The 26,796-nt window shown below is 39.9% G+C and overlaps 1 protein-coding gene across 9 annotated transcripts in view; it reads left to right on the top strand.

Moving 5' to 3' along the window:
• Nucleotides 1-11,045, top strand: part of NEK1 (NIMA related kinase 1) — a 94,524-nt gene extending 83,479 nt beyond the window's left edge. For all 9 annotated transcript variants that reach the window (XM_072952786.1, XM_072952791.1, XM_072952789.1 and 6 more), the window contains 4 exons: nucleotides 1,985-2,175; nucleotides 3,077-3,207; nucleotides 3,374-3,506; nucleotides 9,776-11,045. In XM_072952786.1, the coding sequence (XP_072808887.1) occupies nucleotides 1,985-2,175; nucleotides 3,077-3,207; nucleotides 3,374-3,506; nucleotides 9,776-9,789 (469 nt within the window). In that variant the 3' untranslated portion in view covers nucleotides 9,790-11,045. The remainder of the gene's footprint in view (nucleotides 1-1,984; nucleotides 2,176-3,076; nucleotides 3,208-3,373; nucleotides 3,507-9,775) is intronic.
• The last annotated feature ends 15,751 nt before the right edge of the window (nucleotides 11,046-26,796 follow it).

Below are 26,796 nucleotides of genomic sequence, written 5' to 3'. Positions count from 1 at the left end.
AGTAAACGTTGATATGTGTTTGTGCCTCTGAATACTGTAACTTAACCTCACTGGAGGCAGGTAAGGAAGAGGTTATACTGTGCTCTCTGTCTGGCTCGCACTGAGCACCTGGCCCACTGCTAGAAGTGGTTTGTGTTTCGTTGAGTGCCTGTCGCAGGATGCTGGCTGTGTGCACCACCCGTGGTACAGGACTGCAGTGGGAGAGTGATGGGCGAAGGCCGGAAAGCTGCATCCACAGCTGTCTCCTGCCATTGTGATGTCACCCGTGGCAGCGGGGAGGTAGAGGGGAATAGCTGTTGGGTGTGTACGAGTGTGTGCGTGTGTGTGTGTGGGTGTGCGCGTGCGGGGGCTCACGGGAGAATTCCACATGTAACTTAGTTGCTGTCACAAAACTCCTTTCTTACTGCTTCATGAGGAACCTAGAGTCCAAGAGGGAAGCTGAACCAGCACTTCTGAAAGCGGTGGGAAGTGGGGGCTCCTTAGACAGGGGTACCCCTTCCCCTTCTCTGGTATCAGTCAGTCTTCTCAGCCCGTCAGACAAATGTTACAGACTTTTTGGGGAAATAAAACGAGAGTACCCTGGAGTAAAGTATTCGAGAAGTGTATACAGGGCATCAGGAAAATATTACAAAATAGCATAATTTTTATGATTTATTTTCTGATTCGTTTGAACTTGAGTTTCTCCTTTCACCTCTGCCTTTCAGTAGAAAGAACGTGCGTTCTGATCTGGCTGAAAGCGCTGTATCAGCCTCAGGGTCTCTCTCCCTGTGATCCTTGAGCTGGCCCACTGCGTCCAGTACATTTGATTTCCTGGTTTTGTTTTTCGTAAGTCTTGCCCATTGCTTTTTCAGTTTATAGCCAAGCTTTATCTTTTAATGGTAGACTTTTTTCCCCATAGAGTTCTGTAAATTTTTGCAGGTGCCCTCAAAATTTGGAGAAAAGTTACCTTCGTATCCTTAATTTCTTTGGCTTGGTCTTCAAGCACTCTACCTTGTGTTTTTATTAAGCCTGTTTGAGAACAACATTTCAGCAACTCTGTGGCTGGCAGCGTGTTAAGTGAGTTTTTTCCTCAAAGGTTTTAGGAGTCATCAGTTTTTATCTGAGTGAACTGTAGCTTATTTGTGGGTTGTATTCTCTTAATTACTACTTGATGACAGAATTTTACTTTTAAATTTAAGTTAGCTTTTAATCTTTTTTTCAAAATTTGAAAACTAAGTTATTCCACATCCATATAAGGAAATTTTACTTGTAAGTTTCCTTTGGAAAATATATATGTATTTTTTGCTCCAAACTTTATTCAAGTTCAAACAGAAAACCTACTAAGAAACACATTCGGGACCAGATTTTAAAGTACCTGAGACAATGTTTTGAGTGCTAATGTCATAAAAGGCCTTAGTCTTCTCACTTTCCTACAACGGCAGACTTAGCGGCCGCCCGCTTTCACGCCTGTGTCTGGCCGGCGCTAGGCCGGCTGCGGGAAGGTTTCCCGAGCGGCTGGTGTCTGGACACACGGCAGTGTACAGAGCGGGTTCGGTGGTGCGGTGGTCCCGTGATTAAACACTAAGCTAAATGCTCCTGGAACGATGACCCAAAGGTTGAGACACTCTCGTTCTCATCCCGTTAGCTCCTTGCTTTGCCAAAGCTGCTGCAGAGCCAAAGAATAGGAGTTTTGTTCACATACCTACAAAATACAGATATTTCTACATTAAAAACTTAAATTTTCTCTTACTGAAAATTTTACTTAAGGCCTCACATTACGTTTGTATTTTAGTTCTTCGGTCAGTATTTGTTTGCTCGGTTAGAAGGGCCTTCCTCAGCCCGGCGTCGTGGTCTCCCTCGCTCTCCTGCGGGCCGAGGCCGCAGTGCGCGCCCTGGTCTCGGGCCCCAGCAGGGCCCCGTGCACCTTCAGTCTCGGGTCTGCGAGCGGTTCCCTCGCCACCCGGGCGGAGGGCGGTGATGCTCAGTGTAACCCTTCCCGTTGCAGCGCGTTCGCGGAGGCCGACGCAGACCTGCAGGAGCTGCAGGCGTCCATGGAGCGGCTGCTGCGGGAGCCAGGGGACGAGGACAGCGAGGAGGAGCGGCCGGCGCTGCGGAGCAGCGGCGCGGGGCCGGGCCCCGGGGACGAGGACGACAACCCCAGTAGCGACAGCGCGCTGCACGAGGCCTGGCACTCGGGTGCGCGCTTCCAGCCCAGGGGCCCGCAGGCAGCTCCTTCCCCGCGGGGCCGTCCCCGCTCCCGCTGACTTCTGTGCTTTCCCAGGGCGGTCTTCTTCCGCCACCGCCACCCCCACCGCCTGACGGGCCTTCTAGGAGTCAGGGTGGTGGCTTCGTCTCCTTGGCGCGGGGTGCTTCACAGAGGGCTCCCACATGCAGCGCTCAGGCAGCAGGGTTCATAATACTGAAGCAGCTTTTCCAACCATGGCACTTTTTTTTTCTGGCTTGGAAACAATTCCTTACTCGTATCATTACCCCGAAGATGCATGGAAAATCTGTGTATTTCAGTAACTATTTGGGAAGAAGAGCTAATGTGAAAAGGAATGATTCCTCAGTAATTTTACTAGAGTTTTTACTAGTCTTTTACTAGAATTTTTCAGATGATTTGGGGCATGTACATTTAAAGCATATATCATACTTCCCAGGTGTTTTCCAAGTTTTATGATTAGGATCTTAGGACATCTTCCTTCTGCATGCATTTTCATATTTTGGCCCATGTTTAATACCAGCTTTTGAAAAATAGTAGTTAGGTTGGTTGCCTCAGTGCAGAACATACAAGTATGCTTTTTCCTTTACTAGAGATCCTAGATCTCTAGTAATGTTTTTATTCTAACTTCATTTACTATTTATGTCTATAAAAAAGAAAAGATTTCCAGAGTAACATTCTTGTTAAGACAGGTCTATATGTACATTCATTGATGTAAAAAAGTATTGTAATTACAAAAACTTTAAGTTGAAAGTACAAGGAGTCTGCTTCAATGACATTATTCACTTGTCATTGAATTTTAAAGGATTAGGATAAGAATGAATTTACTCAGCTTTTTAAATCCTGCAATATCTTCTTCTCATCTGTGTGTTTTAGACAACAGTGATGGTGAGGTCACTAGTGAGTGCGAATACGAGAGTGTCTTTAACCATCTCGAGGAACTGAGGCTTCACCTGGAGCAGGAAATGGGCTTTGAAAAGTTCTTTGAGGTTTATGAGAAAATAAAGGTAAGTAGAATGTCCATTAAAACATTTCATTTTGAAATGTGCCCCGTTTGGGTTACCAGTGAAATGTCAGTGATTTTTATTGGTCAATAGATTTATGAATAACAAAGTCTGCAACTGGAGAAGGTTAACATTCACACATTAATTTGCATTTGGAAATTTGGTACAGGCTGTTCATGAGGATGAAGATGAAAATATTGAGATTTGTTCAACAGTAGTTCAGAATCTGCTGGGACATGAGCATGAGCATCTTTATGCCAAGATTCTTCATCTGGTCATGGCAGACGGGGCTTATCAGGAAGGTAAGGTTTCCTCACAGCTTGTGTTTGAAGTAAGTGTGCAAAAGGTAAAATGACACATGTAAGTAGACGCGCTCCTGTCACATGCATTTCGGTGAAATCTGTACTGGGGATTTGAAATGATCGCTGCATTTGGGCGTGAGGTGAGAGCCACTTGGATCTTGTAAAAATATTTGATATTTGACTCATGAAGATTAATTTGCTGAAATCAAAATTCAAGAGTGTTCTTCTATTTGGGGAGCAACTTTACAGTTTTGTAGGCTTAATTTACATTGATTGTAAGCTCAGCAAAAATTGTTTCTTGAACTTCTTTGATGGAAGTAAAAGTCTCCTGAAAATTCTAGTATTATTAAATCAAAACTAGAAAACCTTCAGGTATAGTAAGTACTCTTACAGCTTCAGAAACCACTGCATTAAAAAAAAAAAAAGCAGCAACACTGCATTTTCATTGCTGTTGACGCTAACAGAACTGCCAAGGGGGAGGTTGGGCCGTGTAAAGCAGTCTCCCTCCCAGGCCGGCAGCTAGCACTGCCTGTCCCGCACTGTGTCGGGGGTTAAGGTGAGCACAAGTAGACAGGCAGAAACTGCGTCACGTGTCAGTTACGACGGTCACAATAGAAACTTAAGGGAGCTCATCTTTGTTTAAAAAAATGTTAAAGGCCAATAAAACAATACCACTTCGGGGAAAAAAATATAAGAACTTACATCTCCAAATAAATGTTTAGTGTCTTCAATGTAGAAATAAAAACTTTTTCCAGTGAAGATGTTCCATTGCACAAAATATCGTTAAATTTCTCTTTCAGAATTTCCCTGACAGCTTATGTACCAGATCCTCTTAATTACCCTTCTTGATTCAAGTCTATTCTGAGAGCGTTTAATTTTTTTGGAAAAAGGTTAAATTAAAGTTCCTTGCAACCAAGTTTAGTGAATGAAGTGGGTAATCAAGATAAATTATACGTGATCCTTTTGTTTTAAGGATCTCACTGTGCAGTAATGGGCCTAATTTTTAAAATGACTTTGTAACCTGATTCTGAATATTTTGAACAAAAATTCTTTTCTAGAATATTTGTCAAAAATTAATCCTATTACTTTAAAGGTATGATTTGTAGACTAAAGTTGAAAGTTATAATGTTGATGCGTAATTTTGGCAATATGAATTTTTATAAGACTTACTTATATTCCATCTTATTCCCCAAAAAAGTTTGATTGCATGTATATATATATATTTTATATGTGTGTGTCTATATATATATATATACGTATATATATACGTGTATATATATATATATATAGACATATATATATATATAGACACACACACAGAGAACAAGATGAAATTAAGTTAAGAAATGAGTGTTTGGCAAAGTCAACATATCAGACAAATGAGTGCAAGCAATATGTATAATATTAAGCCAACCTGAAGTAGGAATACGAAGTTCATGTTCAAAGGATGTCTGCATTGTGTAAAAACAGTTCACACATTTGGTGCTGATCTTCTAACCAAGCAGGAAACCTAATTAATTACATGAGACACAGTGTTCCTGAGACAAAACATGTCAGTTACTCAAAAGACAGCTATTTTTGGTATTGAAACAAAGGAAAAATGTTCAGTGATTCTTAAAAAGAGGGGACTGTGATACAGTGTTCTGCAGACTTGAGCAACATGTGGATTCCTTCCAAGAGGAAAGTATTTTTTCAGACTCCAGGAATCTAAGTTCGTAGACCTCAGTGGAAAACTCAAGTCCTAGTCTTTGAAAATCTTGCAGTTGTGAATTATTACTAAAAGACATGTGTTTTTTCATACATATTAAAAAATTATTTTCATGAAAATGAAAATATAAAATACAAACGTTACCTGGAACTTGAGAGTTCCTGATTTAATTGAGACCTTGGGCCCCATTTTATACAACAGTCCTATAATGGACTGAAGTATTCTTAGTGTTACAGGTTTGGATTTTGTGGGGCTCTTCCTCAGAACAGGACGTGGTGAGAGTTAGGGGCACGAGGCCAGAGAGCGAGTCCATGGAGGGGATCTGCGGACCAGTCGTGTTCCCACCCAGACCAACTCCTTCAGGCTGTTCTCTTATAGAAGCGCCGTTCCCAGACGCTTCTCCTAAGTCATCAGCGCGGGGGTGGTGTGGCCTGGCCGGTGTCCGCAGAGCTTGTGTTCACTGCCCGTGTGGAGCAGTGTCGCGAGCAGCTGAGCCACGGGGGTGGAACTGACACCCTCCTGTGACAGCAGGTGCTTCGAGGGGCACGGGCCCCTGCAGAAGGTCTCCCCCGCTGGAGTGCACGAGTCCCCGCGGGTGGAAGGACACCAGGACCCGCTTTCTGGGTCATAGAGCCTGGAATTGATGCCTTTGGGCTCAGAAAACTAAATATATCAGCTCACGAGGCTGGTGTGAAGTGTGTCTTGACTTCTCTATTAAGTTAACCTGCTGTTTTGTGTTGTTCATCATAAGACAATCAAGTGTTACACAATGATTGGACTTAGAATAACTTGAAAGTCCTTTTTTTAGTTCTTCTGCTTTTATTCTCTTTAAATTGAAGTATAGTTTACACTACTGTATTAGTTTCAAGTGTAGAACGTAGTAATCCAGTAGTTTTACATATTCTCCATTAAAAGTCATTACAAAGTAATGTTTATAATTACCTGTGCTGTGCAATCAATGTCCTTGTTCCTTATCTATTTTATAGAGTAGTTTGAACCTCGTAATCCCATGCCCTGAACTTTCCCCCCTCCTGGCCTTCACTCTCTCCTTTGGTAACCACTAGTTTGTTTTCTGTATCTGTGAATCTGTTTCTATTTTGCATGCATATTAATTTGTGTTATTTTTCAGATTCCACATTTAAGTGATACCACCCAGGGTTTGTCTTTCTCTGTCTGACTTAAGTTACTAGGTCATGTAATATTCTGTAGGCCCATCCATGTTGCTGCAAATGGCAGGATTTCACTCTTCCTTTATAGCAGAGTAGTACTCCATTGTGTACACACCACCTCTCAACACACACGTATCTTATTTATCCAGTCATCTGTTGATGGATACTTGGGTTGCTTCCATATCTTGACAGTTGTAAATAACACAGCTCTGAACATTGGACTGCATATATCTTCTTGAATTAGTGTTGTCTTTTTTTTTCTGGATAAATACCCAGGAAGGAAATTGCTGGATCATATGGCAGTTCTATTTTTAGTTTTTTGAGGACCCTTTGTACTGTTATCCATAGTGGTTGCACCAGTTTATATTCCACCAACAATGTACAAGGGTTTGCTTTTCTCCACATCCTCTCCAACATCTGTTATTTGTAGACGTTTTGATGAGAGCCAACCTTAGAGGTATGAAGTGATGTCTCGTTGTTGTTTTGGTTTGCATTTCTCTAATAATTAGCAGTGTTGAGCATCTTTCATTTGCCTGTTGGCCATGTATATGTCTTCTTTGGGAATATGTCTGTTCAGGTCTTCCACCCCTTTTTTGATTGGGTTGGTTTTGTTGTTTGTTTGTTGTTTGGTATTGAGTTATCTGAGTTTTTTATATATTTTTGATATTAACCCCTTGTCAGTCATATTATTTGCAAATATTTTCTCAGATTCTGAAGGTTACCTTTTTGTTTCGTCAGTGGTTTCCTTTGCTGTGCATAAGCTTTTAAGTTTAATTAGGTCCCATTTGTTTATTTTTGCTTTTATTTCTATTGCCTTAGGAGAAAGATCCAAAAAAATATTGCTATGATTTATGTCAAAGAGTGCTCTGCCTATGTTCTGTTTTAAGAGGTTTATGGTTTCAGATTTTACGTTTAGGTCCTTAATCCATTTTGAGTTTATTTTTTTATGTGGTTTGATGAAATGTTCTAATCTCATTGCTTTAGATGTTGTTGTCCAATTTTCCCAGTACTGCTTGTAACAGTGGAGTAACTGTAACTGTCTTTCTCCATTGTATATTCTTTCCTCCTTTGTCAAAGATTAATTGACCATAGGTGGGTGGGCTTATTTCTGAGCTCTCTGTCCTGCTCCATTGCTCTGTGTGTCTGTTTTTGGGTCAGTACTGTGTTGTATTGATTGCTATAGCTCTGTAGTATAGTCAAGTCTGGTGGGGTGATACCTCCAGCTTTGTTCTTTTTCTCAAAATTGCTTGGGAAATTCAGGGTGTTTCATGACCACGTATGAATTTCAGGATTTTTGTTCTAGTTCTGTGAAAAATGTCATGGGTATTTTGATAGGGATTGCATTAAATCTGTAGGTGGCTTTGAGTAGTATAGCCATTATTAATTCTTCCAATCCAAGAGCATGGGATATATTTCAATTCCTTTGAATCATCTTCAGTTTATTTCGTGAATGTTTTACAGTTTTCAGAATATAGATGTCTGCCACCTCCTTTCATAAGTTTATTCTTATGTATTTTGTTCTTTTTGATGTAATTTTAAATGGGATGGTTTTTTTACTTTGTCTTTCTGTTAGTTCATCATTAGCATGTAGAAAAGCAACAGATTTCTGTATATTATTTTTATATCCTGCAATTTTGCTGAATTCATTTTTTTCTATTATTCTAATAGTTTTGAGATGGAGACCTCATAGTTTTCTATATAAAGTAACATGTTATCTGCAAATAGTGACAATGATACTTTTTCTCTTCCAGTTTGGATCTCTTTTATTTCTTTTTCTTGTCTGATTGCTGTGGCTAGGACTTCCAATACTGTGTTAAGTGGAAATGGCAAGAGTGGGCACCCCTGTTTTCTTCCTAATTTTAGAGGAAACCTTTCAGCTTTTCACTGTTGAATATGTTAGCTGTGGGGTTGTCATACAAGGACTTTATTAAATAGTTGAGAAAAGTTCCCTCTATACCAGCTTTGATGAAAGTTTTATCATGAATGGATGTTGTATTGAATTTTGTCAGATACTTTTTCTGCATGTATTGAGATGATCATGTGATTTTTATTCTTCCGTTTGTTACTGTGATGTGTCACATTGATTGTTTTGCAAATACTGAGCCATCCTTGCATTCCTGGAATAAATTCCACTTGATCATGGTATATGATCCTTTTCATATACTGCTGAATTCAGTGTGCTAATACTTGTTAAGGATTTTTGCATTTATATTCCTTGGAGACACTGGCCTGTAATTTCCTTTTTTGGTAGTGTATTTATCTGGTTTTGGAAATAGGATCATGGTGGTCTTGTAGAATGAATTTAAGAATGTTCCTTCCTTCTCAATTGTTTGGAATAGTTTGAGAAGGATTTGTATTAGCTCTTCTTTATGTATTTATTAGAAATCCCCTGTGAAGCTGTCCTGTCATGAAATTTTGTTTGCTGGGAGATTTTTTTATTACAGAGTTAATTTCACTACTAGTGATCAGTCTGTTCAGATTGTCTCCTTCTTGATTCACCTTGGAAGGTTGTATGTTTCTAAACATTTGTCCATTTCTTCTACGTTTTCTGATTTGTTGGCATAAAACTGTAGATTTTTTATAGCTCTGTGTTATCAGTTATTATTTCTTCTCCTTCATTTCTTACTTTGTTTGAGTCCTCTCTCTTTTCTTCTTGATGAGCCTGGCTAAAGGTTTATCAATTTTGTTGATCTTTTCAAAAAAACTAACTTTTAGTCTCATGGATCTTTTCTTTTTTTACTTTGGTCTCTGTTTCATTTATTTCCTCCCTAATGTAGGATTAAGCAGTCTCTTTAATTCATGTGACAGTGGTTTTTGAGAATAATGAAAAATGGAAAATCACCAGAGTGTTCATAAATATAAGTAGTTAATTTAATTACATCATGTCCATAAATAAAATACTACACAGCCATTGAAATTGACATGGAATATATCCATGATTTATCCTTTCTCAGTGTTTCATTTCCATCATGTGGAAACACTGGAAGGGCTTTACAGTTGTCACCCGTATGCCCACCACCTGGATTCTTGCTCTTTCATGTGCTTATCCATCCTTCCATCCATTATGTTCTAAGGAGAAAAACTCATGTCTCAAAACTGCATTTTGTAATTTTTAAGGTATATTTGTGTGTGCATAGGAAAGCAGTCTGCGGAGATGTATACAAGAGTCACCGATATTGGTGTCCTTGGTGTGTGGGGGCTTTTGCCTCCCACTTTATTCTTTATTGTATTGTCTGAATACTTTACACCGAGTATATGATGTTACAATAAAAACTACATTACTGCTCTCTTCCTTTAGCATGACAAAGGATGGTGAGGTTTTGTTCACTGAGTAGAAACATACAGCTTGATTTGCAGTGAAGTGAATTACATTTTTTTTCTTTTTTCTGCAGATAATGATGAATAATCCTGAGAACATTCTTTAATCCTCAACTATATGGAAGTATTTAAATTTGGCTTATCAGAGTAATACGCTTCAGTGGGAAATGTAGCAATTTTTTATAAACGAAATGCGAAGATTTAAGGTGGGCATGCTGATCGCATGAAAATGATGGAGCAACATGCCATTTTCAATTAAATTCTAGTTTTTTATCTATTTTATTTTGTTTGTTGAGTTCTATAGTTACCTCCTACAGAAAATATACTTTATTAAGTCATCCAACCAAAGTGTAAGAGTCATTGATCCAGACTGGACTTAATGATTTTGAAGAAGACTTGCCGTGCAGCAGGTAACTTTCACTTTCAGCAGATGTCTTTAAGTTGAAAGAATTACTTTTGTTGTGAAGGACCTGTGTGGTTTTTCATGTAAGTATTTGTGTGACTTTTTGTTGTTGTTGTTGTTTACTTTTTTCATGGCCAGCAATTCTGGATTAAATAACCTTGTCAAGGGCTCTCTTTAAATCTTTATATTTCTTTACATTTCAAAGATGGAATTTTTAGCCTTAAACTTTATATTCTCAGTCCTTTCTCAGCCAGTGTGTCTCCTGAGTTAGCTCAGTGGAAATAGAATATACAAACAATCTTAGAATTCATCGAAACATTTGATTATGAAACAATAGCAAAAGTATATTTGCTTATATTTAAAAAGTTGGTTAATTATTTTTGCGTCTCTTTGAGGACCAGAACCAGGAAGATTGTATCTGAAAATTAGTCTGCGGGTTTTAACACTGACCCAAGCATATAGCATACAGTTGCCCTCTTTGTTTCTAACTTCCTCTCATGCATGTACTTCAAGGGCGGTTGAGACTGAAAAGGAGAAAGGAGTTGTTTCTGTTTTGACACTGTGACAGTTTTGGTAACAGGTGTTCCAAAGGGGCAAAGGTTGGCTTCTTTTGTTTCCATCATGAGAGGATGCGGTTGGATCGTTAACGATGATGGGCACAGCTTCAGGTGCAGTGTGCCAAGTGTTACACGGGTTCATTAGAGTTGTCTGAAATCCAGATGCTTTTAGTAATAAAAGCAGAATTTTTGAAACTCTTGAGTACAAAGCAGCCTGATTGGCATAATCTGTAATTTGACCAGTAAAAAATTATCTTGCAGCACTATCAGTACTATGCTGAACTTGTTATGTATATTATTTCTAACATCTAAAACTAAATACTTGATTTTTATATGTTTGTTTACTTCATGATATTACTATTAAATTGTTATTATCTACCTGAAGTGTACTGTTGGTTGTCTTTTATTATCAATAGAATGCTTTTACAGAGAACTGAGAATACTTTTGATTGTTTGTTTTACCTAAAGATTCTTTTTTCAGTAGAAGAATATTTGAATTCTGCACATTAGTTCTCTGCACTCCTGAATGATGAGAATGATCTGAGGGAGGAGGTGTTTTCGAATTCGTAACCCAGAAAAGCAAGGAAGGCGGTAACGCAGGAGAAAGAGTTGTTTAGCCATATTTCTAAAGATGTCACATGTACCAGAATAGGGATGCCAAGCAGGATGCGTGCCACCTTCAGGCAGTGGTGGTGAGTGGCTCTGGGGTGTCGTTAGGGAGAGGTTGTCTGTGCCAGTGGGAAAGGGGGTTTTATTGTTCAGTGAGGTCCTTTGTAGGTGTTGGACGTGAACCATGGAAGCATCCATAGATTCAGAGTGTCAGAACTTGGAACAGCGATCAGAATAATTTAGTGTTACCCACATTTCACAGGCAGGGACGCTGAGTCGTAACGTGAGTGAATTCACTGTGTAGAGCTAGGGTCAGGTCAGTTCCAGGCTCTGCCCTGTGCTGTTAGTTCCACATTCTTGTAAGATTCATCTCCTCTGGAGAGTGGAAGGGAGTAGATTCAGTAGGAGAAAGAACACTTAGCATTAACACACTGAGCGTTCTACAGTGAGCGGCCAAGATGGCGGAGTAGAAGGACGCTCTTAGCTCCTGCTCTCCCACAAACACACCAAGGGAGACATCCGTGGACCCACCCATTCACTCAGAACACCTGCTGAGCTTTGACAGAACATCATCTACTTCAAAAGACCAGATTCCTCACAAAACCTGGTAGGAGAGAAAAAAAAGAAGAAAAAGGAAATCAGTAGGGAAACCTCTCCCACGGGGAGGGAGCAACAGAGGAGAAATAGCGCTCTTACAGAGGTTTAATTTCCGAAATATATAAACAGCCCAGACAGCTTAATAACAAAAAGATAAACAACCCAATCCAAAAATGGGCAGGAGACCTAAACAAGCAATTCTCCAGTGCAGACATACGAATGGCCAACAGGCACATGAGAAAATGCTCAGTATTGCTAATTATCAGAGAAATGCAAATCAAAGCTACAATGAGATATTACCTCACACCAGTCAGAATGGCCATCATTCAAAAGTCCACAAATGACAAATGCTGGAGAGGCTGTGGAGAAAAGGGAGCCCTCCTGCACTGCTGGTGGGAATGTAGTTTGGTGCACCCATTATGGAAAACAGTATGGAGATTGTTCAAAAAGCTAAATACGGTCTTACTGTATGATCTAGCAATCCCACTCCTGGGCACATATCTGGAGGGAGCTCTAATTTGAAAAGATACATGCACGCCAATGCTCATAGCAGCACTATATACAATAGCCAAGACGTGGAAGCAGCCTAAATGTCCATCAACAGATGACTGGATAAAGAAGCTGTGGTATATTTATACAATGGAATACTACTCAGCCATAAAAAAGAATGAAATAATGCCATTTGCAGCAACATGGATGGGCCTGGAGATCATCATTCTAAGTGAAGTAAGCCAGAAAGAGAAAGAAAAATACCTTATGATATCACTCATACGTGGAATCAAAGAAAAAAGAGGACACTAACAAACTCATCTGCAAAACAGAAACAGACTCGCAGATGTAGTAAACAGTCTTACAGTTACCTGGGGAAAGGCGATGGGAAGAGAGAAATTTGGGAGTTTGAGATTTTCAAATGCTAGCCACTATATATAAAAATAGATTTAAAAAACCAAATTTCTTCTGTATAGCACAGGAAACTATCTTCAATATCTTGTAACAACCTTTAATTAAAAAAAATGAAAATGAATATATGTATGAATATGGGACTTTGTGCCGTACACCAGAAATTGACATGTTGTAACTGACGGTGCTTCAGTTAAAAAAAAAACTGAATTTTTAAATCTTCCATTAAATTGCATAAATTATTTTGAGTACTTAGTGGTACATCTGACAAAATGTATAAACAGCTATATTCACTGAAAAGCACAAAATGTTGCTGAGAGAAATTTTAAAAGACAAATGTAGAGATGAACTTGGATGCTAACTATGCTCATTTATGTTCAGCGTTGTACTGCAGGTCTCAGTGGAATAATGTAAGAAAAGTATAAGTTTTGAAAAGGAAGGAGAAAATCATTTTTCACAGATAAAATCATTACGTGCATTGAAAATCCCAAAAGTCTCACATTTTTAGAATTAATGATTTTAGTCAGGTTCCTAGATACAAAGCCAATATATAAAACTAAATTATATTTCTGTGTATTAGCAAGAAACATGTAGGAAATAAAAGGTCCTACTTATGACAGGTCAAAAATATTAAGCAACAAAAGATACACAGACCTCCGGTGGGAAAACTGTAAAATGTTACTGAGTCATTAAAGAAAGCCTAAATTGATGGAGTAACATATTCATGAATTAGAAGACTCAACATTATAAAACTTGATATGTTGATTTAGTGCAATCACAGTCTGAATTTTAACTTGATAAGTGCATTCTTAAAGTGTTATGAAAATAGGAAAGACCGAGTGTAGTGAAGACACTTATAGAAATAAAAAGAGAGATGGGCTGGCCCTAGCAGACATCAAGAATTACTGTGAAACTAGTGGTGAAGATAATGAGGTCAGCACAGAGGAAGACGAGTGGGCCAGTGGAGCGGAGTGGAAAGCCCAGAACAGACCGTCCGCACGTGGACCGTTGATGCTCTGCAGAAGTGGCACTTCCAGACTGCAGAGGAGGGGCACAAGTAAATGGGGCTGGGACAATAGCATGTCTATAAAGGGAAGACACAAGGAGAGAGGAAGGGGAGGGAGGGAGGGGGAGGAAGCTGGACTCTCTCTCCATGCGAAGGTCAGTTCCAGGCTGCACACTAATGAGATATCACCTCACACCAGTCAGAATGGCCATCATTCTGGGCCTCAGGGTACGGGAGAAATTCTTAAGCAAGTCCAAAAGCATTCACCATAAAGGAAAGATTGAGAAGTTCAAGTACATCAAGTTGAGAATTTCCATTCCTCAAAAGACACCATAATGGAAGTGAAAAGAGAAGCCACAGATTAAAAAATTTTGCCTAGTATGTAGAAGATATAAAAAGCCTTCCTGGCCAGTAACAAGTTGATAAAATGGTCAGTCTCACTGGACAACAGGAAAATGCAAAATTAACCACACTGTGAAGCCATTCATTACACAGCCCCTCCGTTCGGCAAAAATTAGATGAGTCCAATATTTGGTTATTTTGTGAAGCAAAATTACCTCTCGTATGTTGTGATCAGAGGATAAATTGTTGAATCATTTTGGAAAACAACTTGGCATCGTTTTGTAGAAGGTTGAGGATACACAGATCTTAGGACCAGTATTCTGGTCCCAGGTATACAGCCAACAGAAAGGTGTGCACGTGTTTCCTGGAGTTCGTGCCTGAGAATGCCCCCTGCAGCCTTGTTCTTAGAAGTTCCAAATTGTAGCAACCCAGATGTCAATCAGCATTAAAGGGGGTAAGTAAATTGTACGGCTTGCATGGAGTAATATTATACCACATCCAAAAGCATAAATGAATCTTGAAGAGTTTTGAGTGAACTAAGCAAGATAACAGAGAACATTCCCGATAGGACTCCATTTATTCAGAGTCTCAAAGAAATAGATTAGGGGAACAATCATAAAGGGTAAAATTATAGAGAAAAACAAGGAAATAAATTATGAAAGGGAGAAGGGGTTGGAATTAGAAGCAAGTACAGAGTCGGTGTTGGGGTGGGAGTTTCTGGTTTGCCTGAACTATTCCAAGTAAGTGACCGAGATGTCGGAGGTGATAAGAGGGGTGTCCTTTGTAACCACTGGATAAACTGGACGAGTATGTTTCAGGCACTTTTTGTAAGAAATGCTTTTATACAGAGAATTCTACTGGATTTTGTGTTACAGAATCACTAAGAAGGGGCACTGTAGTAATAATTTTAGAAGATGTTTTGCACTCAACTTTATACCATAAGCCAAACAAGGTAAACACTGCTAGCCAGTAAAAATTGCAAGATAATTCTCTGAGGTAATCAGTATGCGTTAGAAATTAGATTTCTAAAGAATGCAAGAATACTTGAAAATAAATCTCCTGAGCAGTGGCTCTCTGATGTTTCATGCCACGTTTAAATGAATGTTAGCAGAAGCCAGTCCATATCCTAGTTAGTGCAGCTCTATACCCTCAAATGCTTCTGTCGCTGTCATGACTGCAGTCCCTGCCAGACGTGTTTTCATGGGGCTGCCAGAGTCCCGCAAAGAGGTCTGTTTGCAGAATGTCAGCGAAACAGTTGGCTTCCTGCAAGCAATGTCCTAAGTCCTACTCTAAAAAGTACCTTTGACCCCGTTTTCTGTTGGCAGACAACTGCTACCTCACTGGGTGTCTCAACAAGGGAGGACTGGCCTGGCCCCGAGCCAGGACCGTAACTCAGGTGCTGCGTGCCCTCCTCTGACCTCAGGTGGCACTTCCATCCCAGCCCGACCGACCACCATGAGGAGAGTGATGTAGTGTGCACTGTCACACGGCTGCCCGTCTGCAGTGGCTGGGGACGGAGCAGGCAGGCTCACGAGGACGGTTTTAGTACAAACGGGTTTTCAAGGAAGGCGATCCGTTCAGTTTTTCGCTTCTGGAATTGGAGGGGAGCCAGGTGAAATTGCCCTGTTGATAAATGTCTGTCTTGAATGTGAGCCAAGGTCTTGGATTTGTCCAAAGGGTTCCCAAGCAGACACGCGTGAGTGCCGGATCACCTGTGCTAACTAGAGAAACAAATCACAGGACTGATGGACCCACAATGTGGGTCGTGGACAGTGGTCCTCAAGCTCAGGCCGCCAGACACGGGCAGGGCTGTTTACGCCCGTGACCAGGAGGCGCCAGGATGCACGGTGAGTGGTTGTGCATGTGTGTGAAGTGTTCTTGCTGGACGGGTAGTGGGAGGACCGGATCCCAGGTGTGGGGTGGCCCCCTGACTAACTCAGTGTCAGTGACCAGGTCTGTGGTTCAACTGCCAAGTGAGTGTCTGCGTGGTTCTACCAAAGGAGAAAATACTGGTGGGGTGTTTCCCACACTGCAGCTCACGGAAAATGTCAGCACAGTTATCTCTCTCTTAAAATTTTTTCAGCAATTTTTTCAGCAATTCACTAAAGACATTTGTTTGGTTCCCATTTGAAATTTTGTTTTCTAGTATAAAACCGAGATTTTGAGGGGTTAGAGAAACGCTCCTCACAGCAGGGGCCGCGAGGGGCTCACGCCGCTCAAAGCGCTCTGCTGGGAGCTGGTCCACACACTGAGGCAGGCCCTCCCTGGGGCCTTCACTGCGCCTTCACAACTGCTTCCTGAGTTGTGAAAATAAAGGAATGTTGTCTCCAGGGGAAAGACTGTAGACTATTTACATGGTAAAAATAAATCTTATGCAAGACACAGTTTTTTAAAAAAATTGTATCTAATATTATATGTCAAGATTTTGAAATGTACGTTTAATGAGTTAAAAACACTCAGTTATAATTATTTAATTGTACATAAGTCAGTGTCCCCAATAATTAGAAAGGAAATCAAGCATAATGAGAATGCTTTTTGTGACGATTATAGTAATTTTGTAAATTATTCAAAGAAAACATTCTCGAGAATTGCCATTAAAGTGCTGGCTTTGTGTGCTGAGTCATGACTCTGGACAAGAAGATTACGGGCATGTCTTAGCTTCTAAGATAAACTTGTTTTGCACTTGGTTCCTTCCCTGTGGAAACTGCAAACCTTGAGTGTGTCCTGGGTGGAGTAAGCAGCAGGGTCTCATTTATCAGAGCCTCGTGATTAGCACTGGAACATTTTTCTCTCATTTGGAAGGAATGCAGGACTCTTCCACGTGTATAGTTTACTTCTTCGGAGGGTGAGATCATCTTCCATTTCTTGAATGGCTTTAAACGTTCAAATCTCAAAGCCGTTACCAATGTGACTTTGAGGTAAACCACTGAACTTTGACTGGATAGGTAATACTCCAAAGTTAGGTTGATTTTCACTTTTAAAGAATATAGTCCTTTTACAATTTGTGTTTTGGGGGCTTTGTTGAAAATGGTTTTTCATAGTCAGAGTTTGTAAATATACTTTCCATTACTACCTTCCAGAAGTTTTAATTAGAGTCTCTAATTCTTCTAAAATGAATTTTGGTTATAATGCAACCATTTTTTTTCATTTTTTGTATAGGTAAATGTCCATCCTTTCCCCAGCAATTTGCAATCCCAGTATATCAAGCACCCATATGCATGTGGATCTGTTTCAGGGCTCTGTGTTTTAGTCCACTATCTTATTTACTTTGCAATGCACAAATGCCAAACTGTCTTAATTACAGTAGCTTTAAAATGAATCATGAATTTTTCTGTTCCAGTCATGATGAAATAACATGGAACTGACTTACCCTCTGTGAATTTCAGTTCCCACCAGAGACACAGAACTCATAGGACAGACATTTGTAGTAAGAAGTTGGCTTGCGTGACTGTGAAGGCGAGGAAATACAAAATCTGCAGTGCGGACCAGGCTCGAGACCCTGGTGCAGGTCTAGCTCTTATGCCATTGGCCTGGAGACCATGAAGAGTCGATGGTGCAAAGACTGGCAGGCAGAGACCCAGAAAAGCCAGTGGTCCAGATCAAATCTGAAGACCGTCTGCTGGAGAAGTTTCCTCTTGCTCGAGGAGGCCAGACTTCTATTCAGGCCTTCAGCTGATTGGATGAGGCCTGCCACAGTTATGGAAGGCCATGTGCTGCACTCATCTGCTGCACTGAGTTCACCAATTTAAATGTTTGATCTCACACAGTAGCACTCTACAAGTAAATACATGAAATTAGCCGTCACACCCTCCTCCCTTAAACAACTTCAAAAACAGACAAAATACAGTTTTCAGACATTGGACACGAAGAAGTACAGAACAACGATCTGAGTGAAAGGAAACAAATTAAGTAAACCTCACTTACTGCCCCGCTTGCTGCCCAGAGACAGCAAGGAGGATGCAGCACAGGGAGAGGAAGTCAGGCAGACCGTGGAGGTCTCCTTGGATAAGGAGGCAGAGTTGAGAATTTGAGGGCAACAAGGTGGCGAGAACTTGCTGGCTGGAGCCCTGGGCAGGTTTCCCTCCTTTTCTCACTTCAGTCCTGGAGAGTCTGTCTGTTGAGGACAACAGACACGAAGGAGAAGTGGGTCAAATAAAGAGCAAATAACAAGATGGCAGATGTAAACCGAACCATATCAATAATCACATTATATGTAAATGGTTTAAATATTCCAGTTGAAAAGCAGAGATTGTCACTTAGGATTTTTTTTTAAAGGACCAATTCTATGCCCGCCTAAGAGAAATCAAATTTAAATATATAGATAAAAGGAGCTGAAAGTAAAGGATGGGAAAATATGAACCATGCTGACACCAATCCAAAGAAAAGTGTAGGAGTTATTTCCACATCAAAGTCGATTTCTCAAAAACATTACCAGAGATAAAGAGGGTCACTTCATAATGATAAAGAGATTAGTTCATCATCAATTATGCATCTAAGCACAGAGCTTTAAAATATTTGAAGCAAAAAAAAAAGAGTAGAATATTCTTACAGTTATGATTTACATTTCAATACCCTCTCAATAACTGATAAAACAAGCAGGCAGAAGACCAGCCAGGATGTGGGAGATTTGATGAAAACTGTTAAGGAATACATCCTTAACTGACTTCATGGAACACTCTAGCCAACAAGAGTAGAATTCACATTCCTAAGTGTGCCTGGAGCACACACCAAGATAAGCCACATTATGAGCCAGAAAAAAAAATCTCAAGAGTTTAAATTCAAAAGGATTCAAAAAGTACAAATTATGTTTACAGTAGAATTATGTCAGTAATCAACAAAAAAAAGTCACCTGGAAAATGCCAATAATTGGAAACTCACAACTCAATTATACCTCATTGGTCAAAGAATAAATCAGAAATTAAGTTAGAAAGTATTTCAAACTGAATTAAAAATTTTTTTTAAAGTTTACTTGATGAAGCTAATGCAGTAGAGGAAAAATCATACCACTAAATGCTTCTGTTGTAAGAATCTCAAGTCAATGTCTCTTTTGGAAAATAAGACAGACCTCAGATCAAGCCTTAAGAATCTAAAAGGAACCAGACATAGAGAGGAGTCATTTCAAAGAGACCCACAAATTCAGTTCTTCAAAAGGAGTGAACCTACTCAAGATCATGAGGTTGTTGAGAATTTTATACTAGCAGGAACACTTCTAGTTTAGACCAAAAGGGCGAAGGTGTACAAAATGAAAGAAGGCTGTCAGACTTGGGAAATTCTACATGCAGAAGGCACACCAATGAAACTACTTGCCTGGGGGGATAGTGACTCGAAGGCTGAACCAGGAGTTCAGAACTGTGAACTGGAGCTCAGATGGCAGAGCAGACGGGCATGGAGATGACTCGCAGTCCTGAAGCCTAGTCAAGGGACATCAGGTGGAATTCGTCCCCTGATGTTCACAGCTGCATTTAACCCTTGACTCCTTTTCAGTTTCCACCCTCTGGAGCTGGAAAGTCTCTGCCTATTACCCTCTGCTACACCTGGTACACTGGGAGAGAACTTGTTTCTTTAGTGTCACAGGTCCACAGGTAGAGAGGAATTGTGCCCAAGAGTTGTACATAACAGATTATACCAGAGCCTCACCCACATCTGACTCAGATGAGTCAGATAAGGAGATTTGGGGGGTTTGTATTAATGCTGTAATGGGATGAGACTTGAGACCTTGGGATAGGAGTCAGTGTATCATGCGCATGGATGGACCTGGATCATGGGGGCCAGAGGGCCGATTAGAGCAGACAGACTTCTAAGAATGACCCCCAACAGCCCTCAACCCTTTTGAGTGTGGGTAGGACCAGTGGATATGAAGAGACATCACACTCATGATTATGTTACATCATAGGGGTTATCCAGTTGAGGCCAATCTAATCTCACAAGAAGAGGCCTTTCTCTGGTCACAAACGGGCAGTCAGAGAGTCCAAGTATGAGAAGGTAGAGCCACCTGACAAGGGACATGGGTGGCTTCCAGAAGTTGGGGTGCCCTGCTGCCGGCCAACAAGAATACAAGGACCTCAGTCCTGCAACCACAAAGAGCTGAATCCTGCCAACAGCCTGAGAGAGCTTGGAAGTGAATTCTTTGCCAGACCCTTCCCTCCACCCGAAACCGGGTTGGGCCAAAGCTTTGGGTGACTCTATGCAGAGAACCCAGTCATGCCATGCTAGATTTCTGACTTACAGAACTATGGGACAGTTAATACATTTTTAGGTTCAATTTATGGTAATTTGTTATCCAGCAACAGAAGACAATATACTATAATTGTGTAATTGTCTATTTCTCTTTGCAGTTTTTGTTTCATGTGTTTTGAACTTCTATTATTAGGCGCATAAACATTTAAGATTGTGTCCTCTGGATAAATTGACCCTTTTAAAATAAATTATGAAATGGCCCTCTTCATCCCTAGTAACATTTTTGCCACTCAGCTTTTCTTTGGCTTTTGTTAGCATGTTGTATTATTTTTCATCCTTTTACTTTTTCTCTGCATCTTTATATGTAGAGGGGCTTTCTTTTTGGAAGGTCACCTATAGATAAATTGTTACAGCATTTTTGAATCTGAAAGCATTTTTATTTTGCCTTTATTTTTTATTTATTTTTAAAATTTTATCTAAAAATTGTTTTTATTGAACTGTGGTTGGTTTGCAGTGTTTCAGGTATACAGCAAAGTGATTCAGTTATATACATATATTCTTTTTACAGATTCTTTTCCTTTATAGGTTATTACAAGATATTGACTATAGCGTAATTGAATATAACTGCAAAAAATACAAACACATGGAGGCTGAACAATATGCTACTAAACAACCAACGGGTCGCTGAAGAAATGAAAGAGGAAATCAGAAATACTCTGAGACAAATGAAAATGAAAACACAATGATCTAAAACATCTGGATGTAGCAAAAGCAGTTCTAAGAGGGAAGTTTGCAGCGATAAAAGCTTTCCTCAGTAAACCTCAAATAAACAACCTAACCTTACACCTAAAGCAACTGGAGAAGGAAGAACAAACAAAACCCAAAGTTAGTAGATGGAAATAAATTAGAAGGATCAGAGCAGAAATAAATGAAATAGCAACTGAAAAACAATAGAAAAGATCAATGAAGCTAAAAGCTGGTTCTCTGAAAAGATGAACAAAATTGATAAACCTTTAGCCAGACTTACCAGGAAAAAAAAGGAGAGGGCCCAAATCAAGTCAGAAATGAAAAAGATTAAGTTACAACCGACACTGAAAGAAATACAAAGGATCATAAGAGGCTACCATGAGCAACTATAACCAATAAAATGGACAACCTAGAAGAAATGGACAAGTTCTCAGAAAAGTACAATTTCCTCAGCCAGGAAGAAATACAAAATATGAACAGACCAGTTACCAGTACTACAATTGAATCAGTAATTTAAAAACTCCCAACAAACGGAATTCCAGGACCAGATGGCTTCACAGGGGAATGAGACCAAACATTTAGAGTTAACACCTATCCTTCTGAAACTATTCCAAATAATTGTAGAGGGAGGAACACTTCCAAACTCATTCTGTGAGTCCACCACCACTATGATGCCATGATACCAGACAAAGATGTCACAAAACGAGAAAATGGATTTTCATTGTTATTAGTCTTTTTAAAAAACTATTACGAACATTTAACCTGCGCTCTGCCATCTCAACTGCGTTTGAGTGTACAGTGCAGTGTCGTTAACTACAGGCACCATGTCGTGCAGCACAGCTCTGTAACCTGCTTGTCTTTCAGAAGTAAAACTTCATGCACATTGAACAGCTGCTTCCATTTCCTCCTCCCCAGCCCCTGGCAACCACCGTTTTATTCACTGATTCTATGACTCTGGCCACCTTAGATTCCTCCTATCAGTGCAGTCATGCAGCATGTGTCCTTGTGTGCCTGACTTATTCAGTCAGCGTGAGGTCCTCCACGTCCACCCATGTTATTGCATATGGCAGAATTTCCTTCAGTTTTAACGCCTTCATTTTTAAAAGATATATTTGACCTTTATTGAATTCTAGGTGATGATTTTTTCTTCTGGTACTTCAGAAATGTTGTTTGGCTGTCTTCTGGTTACCATTGTCTCAGACAAGAAGTTTGCTAACAGACTGCCCGTAGTGTATCTTTTTTTCCTCTGTCTGCTTTTAAGAATAAGAATTCCCCTGACTAAAAACTGGTATTGTTATTTGCCTTGGAATTATTTTCTTCTTGTTTATTACTTGGAGTTTGTGGAGCTTCTTGGATTTGTAGGTTCAGAATTTTCATGAAATTTGAAATGATTTTGGCCATTATTTCTTTTATCATTGTGGTAAAATATATATAACATAAAAACAACAACTTTAGTTTTAAAATGTAACTTTAAATGTACCGTTCTGTGGTCCATGAGGTATGCACATTTAGTACATTCACAGTGTTGGGCAACTCTCAGCACCATTCATCTCCAGAACAAGTTCATCTCAAATGAAAACTCTGTACCTCTTAAACAAGAACTCCCCACCCTGCCTCTCTCCCCAGCCCCTGGCAACCACCATTCTGCTGTCTCTGGCCATTGGCCGTTATAAAAATATTTTTCTTTCTCATCTCGCCCTCTTTCTGGGACTCCGCTTACACACATGTCGGGCCACTTGAAGCTGTTGGCCCTTTCCCTCTGGAAGGCTCTCCCTCTGTGTCACTCGGCCCTGTGAGATTAACCCCTTGATCTTCTTGCACCTGAAGTCCATCTCTTCAACTCAACATATGATCCCCCCACCCCAGCCATGGTTGCCTCTCCCTGTGCTGCACCTGGAAAAGTCTCTCCAGCCATTAATCTAAGGTTCCCTTATCTTTAGGGGTCACTGTCCTCTACTGCCTCACATCCAGTGTCTGGAAACCATTGTTTCACATGTTTTCTGCAGTTTTTCAGTTATTTTATGCAGGAGGATATATATATCTCCAATCTCTGTTACCAGCTTGTGGTCCAAATCTATACTTTCCTAACTTTTAATTTGTACCCTTAATTTCATTCGTGTTCACCTTTGGTTTTCTATTATAATCCTGTAAAGCTGTACATTTCCAGGTTCTTCTTGAGTTGCTTTCTACAAATTTTGTATTATTTTTGTTACTGTTCAACTTTTGTCATTTTCTAATTACTGCTGTTGATTTCTTCTTTGACTCATGAGTTATTTAGAATTGTGTTTTTAAATTCTAAGCTTTTCTGCTTATTTTTTGTTGTTATTCCACTGTGGTCAGAGAAGATAGTCCACTTCAGGGGTGAAGATCCAGATAGCATGTGAGGTAGGCTTCATGGGCCAATGAATCTTTGCTGCTGCCTTTGACTCTGCTGCTGCTGCATACACAGCCACAGACAAGTGAGCCTGGTTCCTTCCAGTAAAACTTTATTTACAAAAGTGGATGGTGGGCTGGGTTTGGCCCATAGACCATAGTTCTCTGACTTGTTTCCTGTATAATACCAATTAGCTGAAACTTGTTGAGAAATGCTTTTGCCTAAAAGTACGTGCATTCTGCAGAAGTGAGACCAACCTTCTTATACCCAGTGGGTAAACTTTTAATTTAGTGTTATTCTTCTGTTATTGCCTATTGATTTTTATTGATTTCCTTTCAATTACTGAGAAAGATGTGTTAGAATATTCTATTATGATGGTAGTTTGGATGCATTTCTTCTTGTAGATTCATCCATTTTTGCTGTATGTATTTTTAAGCTGTTTAATTAGGTGCATATCATTCTTACAAACTGAACCTTTTATGATAACATACTAATTTTATTTTGAGGACTATGATGCAAAAAGCATATCTAGAATTAAAGAAGATTATTAACTGTAAACAGCCTCTCTGGAGTTAATCTGTCTGAAGTGTTGTCTCCTTATGCTGGAGCAGCTCATTTCAACTTGTGAGATCTGACTGTTAAATATTCAGGATTTTTGTGAGCTGGCTGTTCAGACATTGATAACATGAAATCAAACATGGTGAGAATGTTTACAATGTAGAACTTGACAAATACTACAAATTAAGGCTTTTTTTTCCCCCTGAAAGCCCATATGCCAGCACACCGCTGAGTCTAGTCTAGTCTTTAAAACTTCCATTGAACGTTTCCTCCTTTAAGTAAACTTGTTATTGAAATATAAATGTACACATGGAAAAGTGCCCAGTCATGATCGTTCAGCTCGTGTATCCAGCGTGTGGGTAAAGAGACCATTTCTAGTGCCCCAGAATCCCATTTGATTATCACCGCTCATTTCTTCTAACACACAGATTGGTTTTGGGACTATTTATAAATGCGTCCATGTGGCATGTGTTCTGTTGTGTCTGACTCCTCTTGCCTGACATTGTGTTTGAAATTCATCCATGGTGTTGTGCTTAGCGTAGTTTGTTTACTACATTCGTTCTCATTGGTGTTTTCTGTTGTTAAAATATTTCACAATCTGTGTATCCAACCTACAGTTCCAATGTTTGGATATTCTGAATGCAGCCATCATGACTGTTCTTCTACATACATTTTCGTGGCCATATGTATGAATTCCTGTTGAGTATATTCCTAGGAGTGGGATTTTTGAGTCCTGAGTTCACATGTGTTCAGCTTCAGGTAAACAGGTTCCAAGGAGGGTGTCTCCTGCTCCCTGCGGTACTGCCACACCGTTCCAGCTGCCCCTCACCCCCAACAACTCTTGGTTGCAATTAGTTTTTAATTTCAGTTATAATATTCTTTAGCTATTCAATTTCTACTTCTGTTTCAAATACGTTTGCATTTGAAAGACACGCCAACTGAAGATAGTTTGTATGTAGTTTGTGTGTGATAGTCAAGAAAGTAGCATAACTTTTTTTAACATTTTTTATTGATTTATAATCATTTTACAATGTTTTGTCAAATTCCAGTGTAGAGCACAATTTTTCAGTTATACATGAACATATATATAATAATTGTCACATTTTTTTCTCTGTGAGCTACCATAAGATCTTGTATACATTTCCCTGTGCTGTACAATATAATCTTGTTTATCTATTCTACAATTCTGAAATCCCAGTCTATCCCTTCCCACCCCCCACCCCCTTGGCAACCACAAGTTTGTATTCTATGTTTATGAGTCTATTTCTGTTTTGTATTTATGCTTTGTTTGTTGGTTTTTTTTTTTTTAGATTCCACATATGAGTGATCTCATATGGTATTTTTCTTTCTCTTTCTGGCTTACTTCATTTCGAATGACATTCTCCAGGAGCATCCATGTTGCTACAGATGGCGTTATGTTGTCGGTTTTTATGGCTGAGTAGTATTCCATTGTATAAATATATCACACCTTCTTTATCCAGTCATTTGTTGATGGACATTTAGGCTGTTCCCATGTCTTGGCTATTGTAAATAATGCTCCTATGAACATTGGGGTGCAGGTGTCATCTTGAAGTAGGGTCCCTTCTGGATATATGCCCAGGAGCGGGATTCCTGGGTCATACGGTAAGTCTATTCCTAGTCTTTTGAGGAATCTCCATACTGTTCCACAGTGGCTGCACCAAACTGCATTCCCACCAGCAGTGCAGGAGGGTTCCCTTTTCTCCACAGCCTCTCCAGCATTTGTCATTTGTGGATAAAAGCATAATTTTTAATAGTTGTGTAATAGCTAACAATTTACACTGCCAGCCTTTACAGAAGTTTACAGGTTTAATCTTTACGACAGTCCTGTGAGATTGAAGGAGTTCGTTGCTACCCTCATTTTATCAAGGAGAGAACGGATGCTCGAGACCAAGACTGAAGTGCAGGTTTTCTGAGAGGTCACCCTGTGAGCTCGCCACCTCCTTCCCAGACTCTTCCTATCAGCGGACTGAAGGAAATTCTACTCTCTGATCTGTTGTCAATAGTAAAATGTAATTTTATACACAGAAATATTTTGGGAATAATGTTAATTTGCCAAAGACCTCAGAGATGACCAAGACAGACTGGTGACGGTCCATCTCCTCATCATACTTTTTATTTAATGAAAGAGTTGCAGCGGGGAGGGTAGAGCTCAGTGGTAGAGCATGTGCTTAGCATGCACAAGGTCCTGGGTTCAATCCCCAGCACCTCCATTAAAAATAAAATTAAATACATAAATAATCATAGTTACCCCCCTTCAAAAAAAAAACCCAAAACAAAACAAACAAGAGTCATAGGCATACCTACACGAAGATGATAAACATTGTAATGAATTCAGTAAGCATAGAAAGAAACAGAATAGAGAATTGAATTTGAAATTATATTGGTGAAAAATTCCACACAATTTACTAAACAAATATTTGCGGGTTCCGTGCCAAGCCCGGTGTAGGCACTGGGATGGCGCGACAGCAAGGTAAGCAAAGCTCTGCCCTTAGGAGCTTAGCTTCTGGTGTGGGCAACAGAGACTGAGCCGAAGAACGCACGTGTGTGTTATGATTTGAGCAGCGACAGTTCTATGAAGGAAAATGACAAGGAATACATTATAATTCATAAGAAGAAGAGTTATAATAAAGGTTTGGCAGAAGAGAATTGCTAGATTAAAAAAATACCTTTTAAAGGGCAGGGAATTCATTTTCCAATTTAAAGGCTAGTGGGCATGAGGCAGTGGGTTCCATGTGGGGAGGGTGGGATCAAACAGGCAGGACCTCGGGGCTGAGGGCTCCGGAATGGGAAACAGGCAGTAAAGG

The sequence above is a fragment of the Vicugna pacos genome, chromosome 31 (genome assembly GCF_048564905.1).
Source record: "Vicugna pacos chromosome 31, VicPac4, whole genome shotgun sequence".
NCBI lineage: Eukaryota > Metazoa > Chordata > Mammalia > Artiodactyla > Camelidae > Vicugna > Vicugna pacos.
This window is presented reverse-complemented; position numbering and strand designations above follow the sequence as displayed.